We start from the raw sequence: 21,889 nt of genomic DNA on the forward strand, positions 1-21,889 counted from the left end.
AAGCCATATGTTCAGCACAAAATGGACCAAGATAGGTATCCTAAGACTATGTGTCTCCTGAGGAGCCAAGACTCAACACAGTGCAACTGAGCTCCTGAGTCACAGGCTGGGTGGCTTAGTGTCTCCAAGCCACAGGTTTCTTGTATCTTTGATAACACTGCCAGGGAGGAATCTTGGACTTACTGTCTTTTGGGCATTCTGGCCCAGTGGCAGGGTTGTCTGTGAGGGATAATGGTGGGAACAGGAGGCTAAAGGAGCAAACTGTACATCCTTCAGTCTCCCTGGTTGCTGCAAACCACCATGAGATGGATTTGTGACAACGTAAGAGTTGATCTTCCCAGTTTCTTTCAGTCTGATTCTCCTACTCACAAACCCGACTTGATGCTACTGGCTTTTCCTACAGGAACAGGTAGGGGAGGAGGGATTGGGACATTTGCTGTGTCCCTCTGATAGTACTCGTTCTTGTAGGGCTTGGGTGCTGTGAATCTGTAATGGATTGGTCCTGGGGAGGAGCCATTCTGATGGCAGGATTAATTCCACATAAAGGCCTTATCTTTGAGCACTAGGTGATGAACAGTGAAATCTGCAAAAAGCAGGGATGCTTGATGTCTTAGGGTTCTATTGCTGTGAAGAGACACCATGACCAAGACAACACTTATAAAAGAAAGTCTCTAGTTGGGGCTTCCTAAGAGTCTCAGAGGTTTAGTCCTGTATCATGGCAGGAAGCATGGTGGGCATTCAGGCACACATGGTGCTGGAGAATAGCTGAGAGTTCTACATTAATATGTAGAACAGGCAGCAGGAGAAGAGAGAGCCACTGGGTCTGGCTTGGACTTGTGAAATCTCAAAGCCCAGCCCTAAGTGACGTACTTCCTCCAACAAGTCCATACCTCCCAATCCTTCCCAAGTGGAACCACTCCTTGATGACCAAGCATTTAAATATATGAGCCCAGGTGTGGGGTGGAGGGGGGGGGGAAGGCATCCTTACTCAAACCACCACACGTGATGCAAGGCACCCTAGGTGCAACCCACCTGCCCGGCAGGCACTGCTGTCTGTGGTTGACCCTGCTTGTTTGACACACACCTTTTTCCCTTTCTTTTGCCGGGGTGGGATTTCCATCTCTCTGTTCACAGCCAGCTTAAGGTTTTTCAGTTCCTGTCTCATAAGCTCATCCACCTAGGAGAGAATGCAAGGGACATATGATGTGTTCAAATGAATTGCCTTGTGTGTCCTCGGGGTAAAGTCTTGACTTGTCCATCAGTTTGGAAGCTGTGAAAAGTGTAGTCATTGCAGTAAATGGCGTCAACCCCCCCCCCCCCCCCCGTCCCCTTACTGGAGGTGAGTGTAGGCATACCTGAACCCTTATCTCCATTTCTAACTCCTTTCGTTTTTCCTCCTTGATCAGTTCTGGGTCATAGTCTTGAGGGAAATTCCAAGACTCGTCTTTATTCAGCCACATGTCTGTAAGCCACAAGGACAGAGAAAAAGGAAATGGACAAAAAAAATTACATTCAATATCTAGGTTAATGAGGGCTGTTACTCTAATCTTGACACACACCAATCTGTCCTAGGACAGGAATTTGAATAAAGAAACCGAAGCATGTATAGGGTAACAGGTTTATAGACCTGTTTTATGATAGGAGAAAGAGAGAGGAGAAGAAGAAGAAGAAGAAGAAGAAGAAGAAGAAGAAGAAGAAGAAGAAGAAGAAGAAAAGAAGGAGGAGGAAGAGGAGGAGGAGAGAGGAGAGAAGAGATATAATAGCATCAGGTAGGTAAAGACATGGTTGTGGTTGGCTTTGTCGGCTTGCTACAATCTAGAATCTCCCAAACATAGAGCCTCAGTTGAATTGTTTAGACCAGGAATTGTGACCTACCATTTTGAGGAGGTCTTAGCCAAGAGCCCTTGGAAAGAAATAGCTTCAGGAAGACATGGACACAAAGGACTAGTTTCTAAACTGTGTGTCAGGCCTGCAAGCTATAGACACCAACCCAGTGGCTACATGCACAAGTGAGGTGTTCCCACTTTACTTCCTAGGCAGACTGAGGTCAGCAGATGTTGTCAGGAGCAGAGCCTGGATGGATGCCAGCACCACTGAGGGTTCTCACTCACCTCCCCTATGTTCTACTTGAGAAAGATGAGGGCTGAGATGGATGTGGCTATCAGAGTCCTCATTTTACCACAACATAGTCTTCACCACCAAGGTATGTGGATAAGCCTGTGGATGATGTCAGAGAGGAGGTGGGGGCTCAAAAATGCAGAATGTGGACTCATAAGAAAATGGAGTTATATTTCCAACTGTTGCATTTGTCACCGAACTAGTTCTATGTGCCCTCCCCTAGACAGGGCAGCTGTATGAGAAGTGTCTCAGTGACTGGATCCACAGCACAGGATGGATGCTAGGGTGGGGAGGGGGCATGAATGGTACCACTGGAAGGAAGCTAGTTTGAAGGTGATAAAAGAGTTGAAACTGAAGTTCAAGGTGTATCATCATCTGGACTGGTAGGAGACAAGCCTGGTGAAAAAGGGTATCTTGCTTATGCAAGAAGACATATGTTATTAGATGAAAATGCCACTGTCAGGTGTGGGGTAGCTTCCTATAAGAAGTTGTTGGTCAACGAAGCCCCATAGATGCTGTGACAGCAACACAGGCTATGACCATTACTTTTGGTTGCTCATCATAACCGTATAGTAAGACTCTACTGCTAAAGACATATAGAAAGAAAGCTGGAGCTCACCAGGAAGTTTGCTCCCTGCGGGCTGGCTTTCATAAAGATGCTGGGGAAGAAAAGCCATACATGGCCTTACCTAGAGTTGAACCCTACAAGCTTCGAGGCAAAATATGCCCACTAGTGTGCCACTGACATTGCCACTGTGGGGCAGCCAACCACTCTCTGATTGGATTTGAGGACTGCTCTACAGAAAGAAATTCATGCTGAAAACTGTAAACCTGATTCAAAACCCATGGCTATGGGAGTCACGGGTCCTAGTGGGAACCTGTTACTGTTGTCTTGATAAGTGGACATGTTGTCAAACTGCCTTCTAAGTATTCGTCTATACCCATCGATTAGGGCTACCCTTAACCCTGGTGAGAGAAGTGTCTGTCTGAAATGGACGGCTGTTAATGGGCAGAGTGCTAAGAAGTGGCCATTGAGTGCTTATCGCTAGACAGGCAACTGTATCAATCTCACCAAGGCTCAGGGAACATTGAGGAGAGAGAAGATGAAAGAATGTGAGAGCAGGAAGATGGAGATGAGAGAGCTATGAAATTCTGACTTCTGGATAAGACATGACTGTTGCACCTGAGATGCCAAATCTTTTAAGTTTAGACTCCATTTTAGAAAACCTTATCTAAGTTTCAACTCAGGTAAACTAACAGGCTGGTACCTAGCATTAGTTCCCAAGTTGTACCCCCCACCCCCACCCCCCACAAAACTTGAGCTTAGCTCCAGTCGTCTCTAAGCTAATCCCCAACAAGACCAGTGTTTCCAGGTGACACCCTCAATAAGACCAGTGTCTCCAGGTTATTCCCCTAACAAATTGCACCCCAAATTACAAGTCCAGCCCCTGCCTAACGACCACCAGTGCAGAGGGGAGCCAAAATTAAGTTTATGATATGACTCCCAGCAGCAGTCAGTTATGTTAAAGGCCACAGTAGCTTTCTAATTAGATGCTTGCACACATACTCCCTGCTTGCTGCTTACTATAAAGTCTTGTCCAGATACACATTTGGGGCTCCACCACCACCAAAACGTCCTGCGTGAAGGCGGTGCATTAGAGGGGCCTGAGCTAGAATGAAGACCCTGCTATGAGTTACATCAGATCAGTTCCTGTCTGGTTTTGGGGGGATCACTAACATTTCCCTGGCACTACACACTCATGAGTTCACAACAGCTGCACAGGATCAGCATTTCAGCATGGGTCGGGGAGAGGCTCGTTAAGCACCACTAAGCTAATCGATCCCTAGCTAAGGACCTATTGGAAGTTTATGGCTACTCGGGGGGTGTCGTTTTCCTTTGGGGTACTACTGCTGTGACCACACATGCTCTGGCGGATGCTACCACACCCACGTACAAGTGGGAAGCACTATTGACTCAGTAGAATACACACACACACAAAAAAGAGAAACATGGAGGTGAGAGGGGACCTGGTGAGGGACTGAGGGAGAGCGGAGAGGGGAGCTGATATGATTACAACACAGTTTATACATACATAAAAGTGTCAAGGAGTAAATAAAAATATTCTTAATTGCTGCAGGATATTGGTCACACTGTGAACCCTAAGACTGTGTTATCTACTGAAAAGTCCTGTTTCTAGTTGTGTTGAGGGTCAGCCCTTAGCACACACCTTTAATCCCTCTGGCTGGAATACAGACACACCTTTAGCAGATACCTTTAATCCCAAACAATGAAGCTAAAGTGAGTGTAGAAGGAAGCTGCTGTGTTTGAAAGTGATGTCTAATTGAGTGGTCGACAAAGTGAGGAGTGTCAGAGAAAGGTTTGACAAAATAGGATGAGAGATGAGAGAGGAAAGGGAAGCTACTTAAGGGACAGACAACCAATACAGGAAGAGAGAGTGCAGTACAGGATACAGTAGAGTTGAGAGGGAGAGGGAGGCGGTTTTACGGGGAAAGTTTTACAGAGACAGATTGAAGAGAGAACAAGCTAGACACAGGTGAAGATGGAATGAGCCAGAGAATGAGAAGGAGTCAGAGGATTAGAACAGATAGGCAGAAATAGTTTTCGGTCAAGCAGAGCAATTAAGGAGAAGCCCGGAGAAGCCAGATTGAGTAAGTCAGCTGGGGAAGGAGGTTAAGCCAAAACAGCTGAGTTGAACGAGCCAGCCAGAGCTCAGAAAGAACCAGAAAGGGTGAGCTTATTCAGCAGCAACTCTCAGAGGCTGAAAACATCCTAGGCCTATATTAGACTGTCCAGAGGCAAGAAGCTTCCAGGACCAGGTCTAGGTTAGCAGATGGGGGCAGACAACAATTACAGCAGGAGAACAGAAGTTTACACCTAATAAGCTGATTTTCTGAAATACAGTCTTCAAAATGTTGGGCTTACAGACTCCGCCTTTTATGAGGCAAGGTCTCACAACATAGTGCAAGCTTGTCCTGACCTAGGTCTTCTATTTTAGCCTTCTAAGTTGACAGGAGTGATCGCCATGCTTGGCCCACTGGCTTCCTTCTCTGTGTTAAAAAGTAATCTTATGTTTCAAACCCCTGACAACAGTGAAAGGCGCTTCAGTGTGTTATAAAGTGCCACTTACTAATGATAACTACCCGACAGGTTTCCAGTTGCAGCATTTGGTGGGTATTCAACCACCACACAGTTTACCTGTCACGTTAAGACATCAGAGAGCAAAGTTGCTCTGCTATTTAGAGGGACCCGCTTCTTAGTGTTGCTAGAGAGACTCCCCAGCTCTGAGAACAAGGCTTTCAGTAACAGAAGCAGCACAGAATACTTAGCAGGGCGGGAGCCACAACTCGAGTACGCCTGTAGCAGTCCCAGTGACATGGTCACACACTGGAGTCCCTGCTTCATAATAGAGCTCCTTACAAGGAGCCCTCTGATCTCGCCTCTGCAAGGTCTCGGTGGGCAGAGTTTGCCATCGAAATGTTGCTTTCTCATGACACTTCTGCACAGGGCACTTTTCAATCCCTTCGGGAATGTCATGGGCATTTGTAAATGCAGGAAGCTCTTTGGGACCCCCAGAGGGCACTTGGTGCCCTCACTCTCCTGCAGCTAGAAAGAGCTTTTTATCCCAAGACTGTGAAAAGCAGGCCAGGGCCCTTTCACATGGAAGGGAAGGGGAGGGTGGTGTGGTGAAGAGGGCTGGAGTGGGGCTTAATCTTAGTGATTAAAATGCTAATGTATTATTTGAGAAGGCAAACCTTTGGTTTTAATGAAAGGGATTCGAAGATGAAGAGATCCCTATTTAAGCTACTGAAGACCTGGAGGATGACAACCCAGGCCTCCAGCTGACAGACGCTTGAGGCTTCTCCTTGTTTCTTGGATGTCATGCTAACAGATTGTGCCCATTGGATTGTGACGGTTAAGGCCCGGATGTTGCAGGTTGCAAGACCTGGCTTCCCATGGGAATACCAAATCTCTCCCCTCACCCCCATCCCTGCCACCCTAAATTCAGTCTTGCTTTTTGTCAAAAAGAAACGCTCGCACACTGCTTGCAAGAGTGTTAAAAAAGACCGTGAAAATGAAATTCTTGTGCCATCTGCCTCTGGGTCACACCGTCTGATATCATTTCCGAGCTCCCTCCCTTAGGAGGAAAGTAAATTCAGTGTTAATTAATAAGGACCAGGCCTTGCTTCCAAGGCAAGGAGGTGACAGGTCCTGCCCTTTGGGACTTGGGCCCAACCGTGGGAAGCCACACATCTATTGCTTGGTATCTGAGATGGGTACAAAGGGACAGAGTGGGGTGCAGGTAACGAGGAGACGGCCACGCTGCAGAGACCCCCAGGGAGGCCTTCTTGACACAAGGCCCAAGGGGCAAGCACTGGGAGGACGAGGAGCCGGGGGCTCACAGCTGCTGTGGGATGTGTTGGGCATGAGAGGTGTCAGTGGGGCATGAGATACGACCTTGGGAGCTCCTTCAGGGGGTGCGTGTGTCGCTGCCTCGGTCCTGCACGGCAAGCTCCTTTGTAAGCGCAGACTGGAGCTTCTGTGTGCCCAGTGTTATGAGGGAGGATTCCTCCCCCGGCATGTCTTCCTCTGCCTTCCTTTTCTCTGAAAGGTTGTGAGAAAAGGGAAAGGAGGAGTCAAGCCATCCAAATTCTGAGGGTGAGCAGGGGCCCAGGGCCTCCTGCACTGGAGTCTTTCCTGCTCAAGATATCGTGGATGATGGTGCCACCAACCTGAGGGAGAGTGGATGGAGAGGGCAAGAGTGTGGCTGGCAGTGAGCAGAGACCACGGTTGTGAGGGTATGGGGGGGCGGCGCTCCCAGGAGAGGGCCCAGGAGAAAATGAATGTGGCATTCTCTGTGTGGAAAGCACCCTGAAGGCTGGTGGGAGACAATGACCGCACAGCACAAACAGGTTGATGAAGAGGCCGAGAGACAAGACTGGGCAGTGCAGTGTCTTGCCAAGCACCATTCTTGTATACATCACACCTGCACACCAGTGGGACCCCAGTCAGGCCTGGACTTGCAGAATGGATTGTTGAAGGTCCTGACTGTGCTTTCATCCTAATTCACATAACTGCCCCAGCTTGGGCCCTCCCATCTGCCACTGTAACACACAAAGCCCTGTAGGTATGCTGATAGCTGATGTCATTTTGGGGTCTTTAGATCCATATTGCATCCAAACTGGTGGAGACCGAGTTTGCCGAGTGAGTATGTGAGTGGGTGGATGTTTTTGATGGCAACTGTTCTGCTCCATTGCATGTAAACATTTGGATGAACTCTCAAACTTTAAACAGCAGGCTTCCCAGTGGTCCTTCCTGACAAGGGACTGTGTTCATTTTCTAGTTCCTATGAAGACTGAATGACATGGCACAGAAAACATTTGTCTTTGCATGCTTTGAGCACCTGATAAATGTCACTTGATCCCTTTGACTTTCTTCCTCGTTAATGAACTCAGGTGCCATATGGTAACAGCATCATGGTTGTCTTTGAATCCTTAGAGTCCCTGCCTCTAGTGGTCTGTTAGTGAGTACATGCTAGAATACATTTAGCATAGCAAATATTATATTTTAGTGCAATAATAAAATTGTTGTTAAGGATATAACTCAAATTACTGGAATAAACACCTTGAATCAATATTAAATATGTACATTACTATCCATATAATTATCTACTATCTATTTATCTGTCCATCTACCTACCTATCTATTTCTATCCATCAATTTATCTCCCTCTCTATGCATCAATTTCTCTCCCCCCACTCTCTTCCTCCCTACCTGATGCATTGTTGTCCAGATCCAACAGATTGAGGAGGAGTTCCAAGATTAACTGACATATGAAGACATTTTTCTTTATATCATTATTACATTTCTCAGAAATGTCTACAACAGTATTATGGACCAGGGTCACACTGGCCAATAATCTGCTGTTAAGATTTATCCCAAGGGTATGGTGAAACTAAGGAGTTGGATAACAGTCTTGGCAAATTATGATGAAGATCTCTGAAAGGGGAGAGCCCATCCGCTCACACACCCTGCCAGGTTCTGGCTACGCTAATGGAATTGAACCATAGACAAAGCAATTGTCAGCACTGAGACGGGTCTTGGTCTGAGAGGATTAAGATTTGTACATATGGAATTCATTTCCTTAATGTAATCCCTTTCTTCATGCCACTAAACAAGAGTGTGGTCAGCTGAGGGGAGCAAAACCGGGGAAAGTTCTAGAACATTTCCAGCCTGTGCGTGTGTGTTTCTCCTCAGTTTTCCCAGTTTCATTTCGATTGCTGTGACAAATACCCTGACCAAAACAAACAAACAAACAACAAAAAAAGCAGCTTAGGGAAGGAAGGGTTCATTTGGCCACAGTCCACCGGTGTAGGGAGGTCAAAGGGAGAGCTCAGCTGAGCAGTCACAACATATCCACAGTCAAGAGCAGGGAGGAATAAGTTACCCACACTACCTTGCTCTCACCCAGGGCTTCAAGCCAGTGGGATGGCTCTTCTCACATCAATGAACATAATCAAGACAACCCCGCCCTCCAGACATGCTCATGGGTTGACTTCATCTAGATAATTCTTTGAGACTCTCCCAGGTGATTTTGGGTTGTGCCAAGTTGACAATGAACCACCTAACTATGCTGGTTAGTTTATTTATTTTTTTCACCAGCTTAACATAAGCTAGAATCATCTGGGAAGAGGGAGTCTTAGTTTTAAAAAATGTGTCCATCAGGTTGGCCTGTAGCCAAGTCTAGGTGGACATTTCTTGGTTAATCATTAATGTGGGTGGGCCCAGCCCACTGTGGGTGGTGTCATTCCCTGAACAGGTAGTACTATTATAAAAAAGCAAGTTGAAGCAGCCATCAGAAGCAAGCCCCAGTAAGCAGTGTTCCAACATGGACTCTGCTTCAGTTCCTCCCTCCAGGCTCCTGCCTTGAGTGGTTGCCCTGATTTCCCTTCATGGAAGACTATAAGCTGGAATCAGCCCTTTCTTTCCCAGGTTGTTTTATTAAACTTGGTCAGTAGCCACTACAACTCTATGCTTTTAGGAATCATAAGAAACTGGAAAGGGACAGGTTTCTGCTGGATATACACAACACAGTTCAAACCATGCTTGTCCACTTAAAGACCTGTCCACCTACTGGCACCTGGGCACATTCACAGACAGGGTGACCCCTTGAGGATCATGCATTATCTGGGACTGACCTTTGTATAAGCTATTTCCTTCCTCCATCAATTGAAGGAAAAGACTTGGTGACATCTTCCACTCCTCATCTTCGTCCTGTCCAGAGCAGAACAATGTTCTTGTTAATTACAGGTTCAATTTATCTGTTAAGGCCAGACAGCAAAAGGCACACATGTCATAGCTAACAGGCCTGGAGATCTTTCCCTGTCCACCAGAGACGTTCCCTTGCTAGTGATCTGAGCATGGAATGCTACACTAGCACTGGAAGCATGAATGGCCAGGCTACTGAAACACCAGTCGGACAGGCATGGTCTCTGCATGGTGGCTTTCCCACAGTTCACAGGCCAGGTTGGGGTCCTGCCTTGTAAGGACTTGCTCAATGCTGTCTGAATGCTGCACCCTCAGCTCAGATCCTGTCTGTTTCCCTTCCCAGTGTCCCCATAGCTGGGCTTTGAGCTTCTCTTCACCCTGAGCTTCGGGGCTTTGGTGTGTACCAGTGCCTTTCCTGTTTCTCATTTATCCTGTTCCCAAGCCTGGGAATCAGCCCAGCCCCTTCTTACCTGGGAATGAACTACCTTCCTCTATGGAGCTGAGACCTCGAGAACTCTCAATCATGACTCCCCACTTTGGAGAGCCCAACCATGCTGCTCTTGGTGTCTTCTGTCAATTCTGCATGTTGAGACAGGAGACTGCCATCTGCCAGCTGTGTACACTCTTTGCTCTGAACCCCTCTCTCCCTCTCTTCTGATTGTAAGAACCAGCTCTACACAGTCTCATCTGGTGTTTCTATCATATCAATAGTTTCTGGTGACAAATGCTGTGGTTATTGTTACTGTCAAATTGGATCAAAGGAAGCATGCTGGTCACTGGGACCACACAGAGTCTTTAAGCGTCCTACATGTGCATAGCACCAACATTAGGAGGGGGCTGCTTATTGTCATGAGACTTCCTTCACCGGGGATGCTGTGAGGTCTCCAGACACTGGAGAACGGACAGCCCTTCTTTTTCTGGGTTCTAGTGTTGGGCTCTGTGGTAGCACTAACAATTGTGTGTCCACACTCCCTGGAGACCATATGACTTTTGTACCTCCAATCCCCACAGTTCCTCCCTTACTTTCATAGGTAAATGGCCACCAAATCACACCTGTTTGGACACCTGCACTTCCTGAGATCTTACTGTTTTCTTACCTCATCATCTGACTGGTCCTTTGCTCATATGCTTGGGGCCTCCCTCTCTGACCCTCTAGAAGGAACTCAGGCACAGATATAACCAACCTTAAGACTTCCTTCAACAGATGCCCTGAGACATCTGTCCTGAAGCTCCTTGTTGGCTCTGTCCCCATAGGACTAAGTCCCAGCCTGTTGCAGGCTGCAAGCAGCCTTCCCAGCCCTGGTCCCCAGGCCTCTTTCTTGCTCCTGACAGTGCTGCAGCCACGTGGAGGAGGATGTTGTTGCGTGTGCAGTAGTACACTCTTTTCTTGCCCCTCCTTTCTCCTGTCCCCTCTTAATAGTTGTCAGTGCTTTCTGATGATTTTGGACTCAGGCTCCTCTCTCCCAGGAATCCCCAGCAGCCAGCTTTACACCTCAGCACTGCTGGATTTCATCTATACTCTCATGAGTCCTTCTTCCTATGAGCATCCTCCACTTCCCAGCAGACAGAGAGTTATGGACAGTGGGAATGTCCCTTAGTCCTGGAGCCGGCATTTCTGCCCTTCACAGACACTTACTGAGTGAAAGAATAATATAAAACATGCATACTCGGTTCATAGATGAATAAATACTATGTTGCCCTTTACCTGTGGGAGAGAGGGAAGCTAGACACAAGGGCCACATTTCAGAGGGCCCCACTTAAAAAAATGCTCAAACTCTATCTAGTTAGACCCCAGTTCAGTCTCTGACTCTTGATGAGTCCTGTGCTTTGTGTGGCAAAGGTGTGCCCCTTCTTCCACAGGCGCTTGCTAGGCTGCAGGTGCTGGGAGTCTCCTGCTCACCAGGAGAGACACCTGAAGCAAGAGGCATGGACTTCTGCCGAGATGCCCAGGGTGCTCCTGGGGGATAGAGGAAACCCAGGACCAGAGCTTGGCAGGTAGATAGATGAGGAAGCCACCTGCCTCTCAGAGCCAGGAAAGAGTTTAGTCCCCGACACACTGGGGTTCAGAGCTGGAGAGGGGGCTAATCTGACTGGCGAGGCTCATATTAAAGCTCACTGGTTAAGAAGCCCACCTAGGGCACAGGTCAGCTCAGGGTTCGTCATTGATCTACCCTTGGGTATGGAGATACCCAGGCAAGAGAGAAGAATCTGCAAGGGAGGCGTCATAGACACCACCACCACCAGCAGCATGACAGCTGGTGTTCTCTCGGGCAGAGGTTGATGACAATTGAGCCACCAGCGTCCTTTCCCCTCATGTGTTATTTTACTTTCCCCATAATCATCCCTCTCACCCTCTTTTGTTCCCTCTTCCCCTCCCGCTGGCCCCTTCCCTAACTCAGATAGCCCCTCTCCACCTCATACACTTGAAACTCTAATTTCTGCATATTGGAGAGAGCACACAACAGCCTTTCAGGGCTGGCTCACTTTGCTTCATGTGATGATCCACAGTTCCATCTGTTTCCTTGCGCACGGTACACTGATGCTATTTATGGCTAGATAAAACTCCGCGGTGTGTCCAGACTATGTTTCCTCACCTACTCATGTGTTGAGGGACACCTAGGCTGATTCTTATCTTGGCAGCTGTGAAGGGTGAACATGGACGTGCAGGGATCCCCTGTAGTAAGATGTCTTAGAACCCTTCAGATACATGCCTAGGGGTGGTATAGCTAAATCATTTATATCCTACACTAATATCTATAGTGGCTGCACTAATTTGTACCCTACTAGCAGTGTGAGATCCTCTCCCCCAACAACCTTACCAGAATGTATTGTTTGTTTGCTTGTTATTATTATTTATTATTATTTTGAGACAGGGTCTCACTATGTAGCTCTGGGTGCCTGGAACTTGCTATGTAGACCAGGCTAGCCTTGAACTCACAGAGATCTGCCTGCCTCTGCCTCAAGGCTTGTACCACAATGCCTGGCTGGTTGTTTCCGTTTTTTGTATTCTTGATGAAAAGCCATGCTACACATGAAATCCAGTGTTCTTAGCTCTGTTTGAAGAGGCTGCCTTTTCTCCAGTGTGTGTTGTCAGTTCCTTATTAGGTGACGGTAGCTGCATGGCTGTATTCCAGGTCCTCTTCTCTTTTCCACTGGCCTACATGTCTGTCTGTGCCAGTACTGTACTGTGTTGGTCACTGTGGCTCTATGGTACAGTTTGAAGTTGGCTATTGTGATGCCTTCAGCAATATAGCAATATATTTTTTGCTGTTGTTGTTCAGCACTATTTTGGTTACCTGTGTCATTTGTGCTTTTGTATGGATTTTATGATTTTTTTCATCTGTTCATGTGCAGAATGTCAGTGGAATTTTGAGTGGGATTTTTCCGACTCTGTAGACTGTCTTTGGTGATAGAGCCACTTCACATCATTGACCCTGTATTGGTGGTCTTCCTACCTTCTACCTACTTTAATTTTTTTCCTTGGCTTCTGGGGTTTCTGTTGGAAGCTGTGATGCTTACAGGCACATGCAGTGTGTGTTCGGGTTGTTTTCCAGGGAGTAGTGACTGTTTGGAGTGCTCTTGCCACATGGCTTTTCTGAGGCTCTGGCATTTCTGAGCTGCAGTCTGTGCATCTGTTGGGATGCAAAGTTCTTCTGGATGTATTTGTGGGGGTCTCAATGAGGAGCCTATGTGTGGGGACTCAGTCCCTGTACTTCTCAGAGATGAGGAAAGAGAACCCTGCAACAGAAACCACACTAAATCCAGGCAGCTATGAACATCAAATCAAACCAATGACAACAATGGCGACATTGCCAGTGACCACAGAACAATGTGCAATGAGAAGAGGAGGAGGAAGGAGCAGTAATAGAAGGAGCACCAAGAAGAGAATGAGCAGGAGGGAGAATAAAGATGAGAAAGAGGAGGAGGAAGAAAGAGAAAAAGGGAGGAGAATGAGCAGGAAGAAAAAGAGGAGAAGGAACAGGAGCAAGAGGAGGAGGGAGTGGGATCAGGAGCAGGATCTAGAGAAGGAATAGAAGAAGGATCAAATGGGAAGAGGGGGAACAAGAGGAGGAGCAGAAGTTGGAGCCGGAGGAGGAAGAGGAGGAGGAGGAAGGGGAAGAGGGAGAGGGAGAGGAGGAGGAAGAGGAAGAAGAAGAAGAGAGGAGAAGGAGGAAGAGAGGAGGCGGAGGTGGTTCCTGGGAAGGCGCACAGTGGCACTGCAGAGCCACACATAAAAGAAGAGAGGAATGCGGGTGGGAACTCTGAGCTGCAGAGGTGAGGGTTCTGTTTGAAGATTGTTCATCCGTGTTAGTATGGAACAGTGGGCACAGGCATACAGGTGTGTGTAGGAGAGGGCAGGGGAGGAAATAGAGAGATCCACACAGACAAGCAGAAGGAAAAAAAAGTCAAGCCAAAAGGAAGAGCCTCGGAAGGCCCCAGCACTGCACTCCGCACAGACCTTGGACTTGGCCCAAGGGCAGGGCAGCAGAGGTGGTTGGCCACCGGGCTGAGGCACCCTCATGGCAAGGATACCATCTCGCACATGCTTCCTGCTCTGTCTGCAGCCAGTGTGTAGCTCTGCATGCAACAGGTGTTTGAGGCAGGGACATAGAAGCAAAACTGGAGGCCTGCTTTTATCTCTACAACAAAGTTCAAGTTCTCAAGGGCAAAAACCATTGTGAGGCTGTTTTGAGAAACATCTAATCCTGGTGATTTTAAAGAGAGAACATGAGACATTCCCATGACATAATAGAGCCTGGCTTTCCATGCAGTAATGAAATAATTGACGGTTACATGAGCCGCCTTCTTATGGAGGGGGAAGTGCAGCGTGAAGCTTCTGCTTCCCCCTTGAAATGCATTGCTTTCTTTGACAAAGAGCCTTCGGCTTCATTGAGCAACTCCTCCTTTGACCGCTGTTCTAAGCATTCGGTCCATCACTTCTTTGATCGGGTACTGTAGGGTTTTCCTCCAGGAAGTTTGAATCTGCCATCTTAATCCTAAGGGCATTTCTTTCCCCTGACTCTTTACTTGGATAGGTGGTATGGAAACTTTCTGGCCATGACCCTGCTGTTCTCGGCTCAGCCAAGTGGCTGGAGATTGTGCTGAATAGAGGGAGTCCAGCCACGGCCTCGTGTGGGAAAAAGGACTGCCACGCACACAGCTTGTTCAGCATCGAGCTGGGAAGGCAAAGGCCAGGTGAGAACTTGGGTCTTAGTTTTACACACACGCACACACACACACACACACACACACACGCACACACACACGCACACACAGGCACACACACGCGCGCACACGCACACACACACGCACACACACACTTTTCTTTCTTCTTCAGAGGAGATAGATGAGGAAGTTGGCTCATGGATCTGGGTGCTTAGCCTCTTCCACTCCAGGCCAGGGAGGTCACACTTGTTGTCCCTTGTACTTCGCATAACCCCTGTCACATGCTATCATTTGATGACTCAGCAAGCTTGTTCTTGGCACCCAACAAGCCCAGTGCTTCCAGGTGAGGAGTGTGAGCCCTTGCGTTTCTTCAGAGCTGTTCAAATGTCGCTCAGGACCTGTTTGGTGTACATGCTGTCTACCGATGCTGGATTGCTGGCTCCCCTGAAGGCACTCACACTACCCTTTGGATCCTCCTACTGCCCTGAGGCAAAGCCACCTAACGGAATTAGTTCCACAAATGACGCCCCCCCTGCCCCCCCGCATCCCGGCCACAGCACCATGCAAGATCTAAAAATGGAAGGAAGAAGGCCGCCCTATTGCTCTTTCCTGAGGGAACTGGTCGTTGTTTTCCACTGTTTGCCTGCATGTGTGATACCTGTCCATCACATCTCAATGCTAAGGAGTTCCAGGTTCTACCAGCCTAATAGGTGCAGCACATCACTTACTTCTGAGTTTTACTTTGTTGGCAAACTTCATTTGCATACTCCCCACCCACCCTTCTACATACACACTCCATACCTTGCCAACACTTGTGGGTGACCAGGAGTGTTGTCTCTTCAGTGCTGATTTGGAAACAAAAGACCAGGGGCATCCTTGTCACAAAGGTTAAATGCATAATCATCAAGGAAAACTGAGACATATCTGGGTCACAGCATCATAATTTTAGGTTTTGCATTTCAGATTCTATCAGCTCTATTGCTGATTTTGTGTGGGTGAGAAAAGCCTCCTCAAACCCTGACAGGCACGAACAACTCCAAGTCTCTAATGGTGACAAGAATGTGACACTCAACTGTAAGGTCAAAAATAGCTCTGACACACTGAGCTATATATACATGTACATTCTGTATAAATATTATACATAAAATGTACAAATATAAGTATAATATACAAATGATATCAATGTATAATATGCACACTATAATATAGAATTTTATATTATGTATATATTAAATATGTATATGTAAATATTCAATATATATATTCAAGTTACTATGCTGTCAGATGACTTGGCATACTTTTATAATAAAATACAGTTTCTAGCTGTCTTAGTCGGGGTTTCTATTACTGCAACAAAAGACAAGCACCAAAAAGCAAGTTGGGGAGGCAAGGGTTTATTTGGTTTACTCTTCCAGATCACAATCCATCATTGGAGGAAGTCAGGACAGGAACTCAAGCAGGGTGGGAACATGGAGGCAGGAGCTGATGGAGGGTTTTGCTTTCTGACTTGCTTCCCATGGTTTGCTCAGCCTGCTTTCTTATAGAACCCAGGTGCCCATGGATGGCACCACCCACAGTAGGCTGGGCCCTCCTCCACTGGTCACTAATTGAGAAAATGCCTTATAGGTGGATCTCAAGGAGGCAGGTTCTCAACTGAGGCCATTTCCTCTGATTACTCTTAACGTGTGTCAAGCTGACATACAGTGTCACCCAGGACACTATCCATGATTATTCTCATTCTGAGATGGCATCTACCTCTAGATCTTAGATCTAGAGAAGGGAAGATGTTCCACAGTAAATATTGTTTTCTACCCCAGGACACTGACCAAGGAGAGGAAGAGACGGGGAGCCTTCAAGGGGTTCTCTCTCCTGCCCTTCTCCAGTTTGAAAGCCATTTTGGATGCATTTTATTATTTATTTTATGCATGTTTGTGTTTTGCCTGCATGTGTATATGTGTACTATGTGTGTGCCTGGTGTTTGCAGAAGTCAGAAGAGCACTGGATCCCTTAACATCAGAGTTATAAATGGTTGTGAGACACTATGTGAGTGCTGGGAACTAAACCCAGGTCCTCTGCAGGAGCAACAATTGCTCTTATCTGCAGAGTCATCTCTCTAGCCCAGACCCTTCTTCAGTTTTTGAAGAGTGGCACAGCCCCCCCCCCCTTTGGGTTTTTCGAGACAGGGTTTCTCTGTATAGCCCTGGCTTTCCTGGAACTCACCCCATAGACCAGGCTGGCCTCGAACTCAGAAATCTGACTGCCTCTGCCTCCCGAGTGCTGGGATTAAAGGCGTGAGCTACCACGCCCGTTTTTGTTGTTGTTGTTTTTGTTTTGTTTTGTTTTGTTTATGGGTTTTGAGGTACAGTTTTTAAGAAGCCATCTGACTTTGTCTCTGTTACATTCCTAGCTGTCTCTTCTCACAGCCGAGGGACAGAAAGCAATGTTCTTTTATCCTTACATACACGGACACAGTCGGGCAGTTAAATATGGTCTTCACACTGCTGGCTCTCTTCCCTGCCCCAGAATGTTTCTGCCCCTTGTTGGTCTTATCTGAAGGTTTATGTGATGTTACTGTTTGTTACCAACTTAACAAGATTTACAATCACCAAGGAAACAAGCCTTTGGATGTGACCATGATGGAGTCCTGGAAGGTTTAACAGAGCAGGGGACGTACACTCTGAATGTTGATGGCAGCATCCCATGGCTTGAGCCCAATTGTTCAATGTGGAGATCCTCCTTGGGCCAAGAGACTAGAGAGAAGATTGTGGCTCATCATGGCTGGGTGAATACCATCAACCAAGAACTCTCAGAATTGATTGTGCTGTGCAGGGGTCCAAAGATCTTCCCAGCAGCCTTCAGTCTAGTCATGTTTTGTTCTGGAAGAAGCACCGACAACTTGCAATGGTATACTACGTACAATGGGCTCATTTCTCACGTGTTCATTCCCGAAGCTGGCATGAGGATCATGAGAGCCACAGCCAGACAAATGAGATTACTTTGCTGCTGACAGCAGGTTTGCAGAAGTGGCTGCACACTGGTAAAAATGGCCTTCTGGCCTCAGTGGTCTCTCACAAAAGTATCACTTTTGGGAGACTTTTTCCTCATGAAGGTATCTGTCATGAAAGCATCCACTCATTGAGATATGTCTCCCACTCATGAAAGTATCCTACATCCAGGTAGCCACTAATTCAGGTAGTCCCCATGGAGCTATCCCCATGGAGCTATCCCCCAATGGAGGTATCCCCATGCAGCTATCCCCCAGTGGAGGTATCCCCCAATGGAGCTATCCCCCAGTGGAGCTATCCCCCAATGGAGGTATCCCCCAATGGAGCTATCCCCCAATGGAGGTATCCCCCAGTGGAGGTATCCCATCATGGTATTGTATGGGAACAGGAGCTCATTGTCTGAAATCCCCTGAAAAGTCTTTCTTTACATGGTGAGAATTCATCATATATGCAACAATTCCCGAGATTGCTTGTAAGGATCTTCTTCCAGCTGAGCTTACCATTTCATTTTGACTTTTATTTTGATTTTTAAGCATTTTTCACTTTATGTCCCGATAGCTGCCACCCATATGCCCCCATACTCTCCCACTTTTTCACTTTTAAAATCCTCCTTGTCAGCTCATTCACATTGCAAGAGGTTTCGAATTTGATGGAGCCCAACTTGTCACATATACAAGGGATTCTCCTCTCCCCCCACCCTGCCCCAACACACACCACTCTCCTGCATGCCCACACAACTATCTCCTGGAGTAAATGCTAGTTGCCTACACTTTATTGATGATTTTCAAAGGTGCTGTTGAGGCATATCCTCAGTCTCAGTGGTATGTATGTATGTATGTATGTATTTTCTGAGACAAGGTTTCTCTGTGTAACAACCTTTGCTGTTAGAACTCGATTTGTAGACCAGGCTGACCTCAAACCCACAGAAATCTGTCTGCTTTTGCCTCCCTATGCTGAGACTAAAGGTGTGCCTCGCCACGCCCAGCTGAATCAGTGCCAATGATGAATTCCAGTGAGCACATTTGGGCTAACAAAGACTCGGGTATTTTTCACTTCCCGGTGGCTCCTTGATCTGCCAGACAGCTTGCCTTGAAGAAAGACAAGCGAAATGATTTATTTTGGGGGGAATGATTATGTAAATTGCGGAAACTGATTGAGTTGTCCACTCTGACAGTTGTCCTGGTAGATATTTATAAAATGTGGAAAAGATTGTGTGCGAGTGCTGATCAACATAAAACACAGCAAAGTCTGAAGCGACTGACGGTGACCTCGGCGGGCTCGAGCTCACGCCTCTGCCTGAGAGCCGAGCAAAGACAGAGGGAAGAAAAAAAAAGAGAATCAAACTTGTGAAATTCTCACTCTTGTTACCTTCATAGCCTTTTCTTTCAGGCCGACCTTCTTCTCCTTCTTCTCCTTCTTGCCTTTTTTGCCCTTATTCTCCTTGTCTTCTTTCTTCTTTTTCTTCTTAAATTTTTCTTCCTCCTCTTGGGTGGCTATGATATCCTCCATAACCTATGGAAAAGACCAAAACCATTACAACATCTCATATGCCCCGGGGAAGGAGGAAAACTGTTTCTCTGTCCTGTTGGGCTCCATACCTGCTCTGCTCTCCTGCTCGAAGGCGCCACCTACCCTGAGGAGGATGGAGAGAGATCAGGTACCTCTCTCCATATCTCCATATTTTCAGGGGTTAACTCCAACAGACCATGCTTCCCTTGGGTGGCCAGCAGCGTGCATGCATGGCAGCTTTGTCACACTCAATACTCTGGTGATCCAACCTGGGGGCTCTTTTGTTTTCTACTCGAACTGTGAGTGTGTGTGTGTGTGTGTGTGTGTGTGTGCATACATACAGAAGGTAGAGCTTTTCAAGCTTTTGCCCACCTCAATGGGCTTCTAATAAATAATGTTTTAATATCTGGCAGACCTGGGTATCCCCAGTTGTCTGTTTTCTGATCAAAAATATCACCCTCATCCTGTCTCTTGGAGGCTTCAACAAATAATGATATACTGTTAGGATTTTTTTTTTTGACCAGTCACATCTCTAGAATGATGTTTGGCAGAGCTGGGGGTTTGTGCAGCTGATCACTCTTACCCAAGCCCTCCCTTCCCTGTCCCTGTTGTCTAGCCTGTAACTCTTAGCACACAGTCATCATTACGGAGTTTATCCCAGCTGTTGCATCTTTATGAGGGTTTGCTGCTCTAAATGGCTTTGATGGTGTTTTCTCTCTACCAGTGTTTGCACACACAGATCCGCTGCTCCGCACACTAATAGTGTAAGGCTCCTGCTTCAGCCCTTACTATTCGGTTCCTTAGTCATTCTCTTGGCTTCTCTGTATATAGGATGCATCTGCAGTGGGCGATCCCTTGCCCCTTCCGATGTGTGTCTTTGCCTTTTGTCTTGACTGAGAGTGCACAGTTCACATTGTACAGTGTCTAATAATGGTGGTGTAATGACCATTCCTGTGTGTTTCTACCATTAGTGGAACCATTTCTCATGAACTTAATTAGGCATGACATTGAGTTTCAAACCAAGATGGAAATACATTGTTATGTTAAAGAAGGGTACATATATTTCAATTTTATTGACTTCAATTTTTCATTGAGAATTTCATGCATGCATGTAATGTGTTTTGATCAAGTCCACCCCATACTCTCTCCCTCTCCAATTTCTCCCCCATTCCCTACAACTATCCCCCCCTAACTTCTGCGCTTGCTCCTTAAAACAGACAGACAGACAGATAGGGAAAGAGAGAGACAGACAGACAGACACTGTCTCTACTTGTTGCTTCCTGCATGTGCATGTGTGAATGTAGGACTATTGGCTGGAGCATGGGCAGCCTTCTCAGGGACCACATCACTGAAGAAACCCGACTCTCGATTCCTCAGCAGCCACCAAGGGCAAGATGCTCCTTAGCTAAGGATGGGAATCCATGAGCCCCTCTCCTGTCCGTGCTGGGATTCCCACTGGCTTGGGCTTGTTCAGGTCTTGTATCTTTAGACATAGGTGCTTTGATTTGCTGTCATGTCCAACAAATACTGTTTCTCTGTGGTCATCCACTTCCTATGGCTCTTATAATCTTTCCACCCCTCGCCCACAACTGAGCAGTTTATTACCCTGTCTACCTAGCAGAATAATGATCACTAGTAGGTTCTCCCTATGGCCTATGACCCATCTAGCCATGTGGTTTAGGGCACAACCAACAGGATTAGGTACAAATCCTCTCTCGTGGAGCTAATCAGAAAGTATCTGGTTACATCGAGAATATTTATGGCTCGATCACACCTGTGAGCATATCTTGCCAGGCCAGTCAGTACTGTGGTTCACGGGGTTCACAGCTGAGTGAGGTTGCTGAATACTTTGCTCGCTCAGTATCATAAACAGAACCTTCTGGCACTATAAAAGCTAGCCAGTGAGGACAAGACATCCAGGTCAGCACTACCTTGATTTCTCCATGTCTTGTGACTCAAGGGTGTAGCATCTGCAGCAATAGCATCTTACTGTCAAGTGCTGTAGGCTAATCAACGGCATTAGAAATGACTTGTAATGTTTGACAGTGTCTCTGGAACCCTACTGACCAACAACTCAAAAGAGGGTTTTATTTCTCAGTGTCAGGGAGAGATGCTGAGGCTGGAGCCTCCACGTCCATGTGATGAATTCCTGCTCTTTTCTTTGGGTCACTTCCCATGATGCAGTGCAGTGCAGTCACACGTATCTTAAACTCAAAGTGTTGTCTCATTCTGAATTAACTGCCGTGGTTTACCTCTTCAGTGTGCTGCTAGTTTTGATATGTCAGTATCCCAGCCTCCCCCACTTTGGCAGTGCTGGGAATTGAACTCAGGGCTTGATGCCTGTCCTCTCATCTGCTCATACATGGTCCAAGCAGGAAGATATGGCCCGATCTCCATCTCTAGTCAGGTAGGCCCAGGCTGCATACAGCCTGTGGTGGAATGTGGTCTGGACTGGCTGGTCTTTTCTCTCTTTCCATCATCTGTCATTTAATGTTAAGCTTCCCTGTGGTCCCCTTTGCTTTATTGGAATGTATTAACCAGACGCCCTCGGGTTTGTTTCTAGTTTGACTAGAGTCAACGCCTCCTTTTCATGTTTCTTGTGGACAACTGAGACATTCCACCAACATTCTTAATCCTGTAATCACTGCTCTCTAAACTACGGTGAAGCATGCTTGGCTGCATGCCCTGGTCTGACTTTCAAGATCCTGCTTGTTCCTGAAGACTTAGCTGCAGGGCCAAGACCAAAACATACACATACACACACACACACACACACACACACACACACACACACACACACACA

At 47.0% G+C, this 21,889-nt stretch overlaps 1 protein-coding gene across 1 annotated transcript in view; it reads right to left on the reverse strand.

Moving 5' to 3' along the window:
* Iqca1 (IQ motif containing with AAA domain 1) overlaps positions 1–21,889 on the reverse strand; it is a 119,232-nt gene that overhangs the window by 45,601 nt on the left and 51,742 nt on the right. The window contains exons 8-11 of the mRNA XM_021165896.2: positions 18,946–19,089; positions 9,337–9,412; positions 1,356–1,462; positions 1,085–1,177 (exon numbers count right to left, since the gene is read on the reverse strand). Of these exons, the coding sequence (XP_021021555.1) occupies positions 1,085–1,177; positions 1,356–1,462; positions 9,337–9,412; positions 18,946–19,089 (420 nt within the window). The remainder of the gene's footprint in view (positions 1–1,084; positions 1,178–1,355; positions 1,463–9,336; positions 9,413–18,945; positions 19,090–21,889) is intronic.

The sequence above is a fragment of the Mus caroli genome, chromosome 1, assembly GCF_900094665.2.
Source record: "Mus caroli chromosome 1, CAROLI_EIJ_v1.1, whole genome shotgun sequence".
NCBI classification, from domain to species: domain Eukaryota; kingdom Metazoa; phylum Chordata; class Mammalia; order Rodentia; family Muridae; genus Mus; species Mus caroli.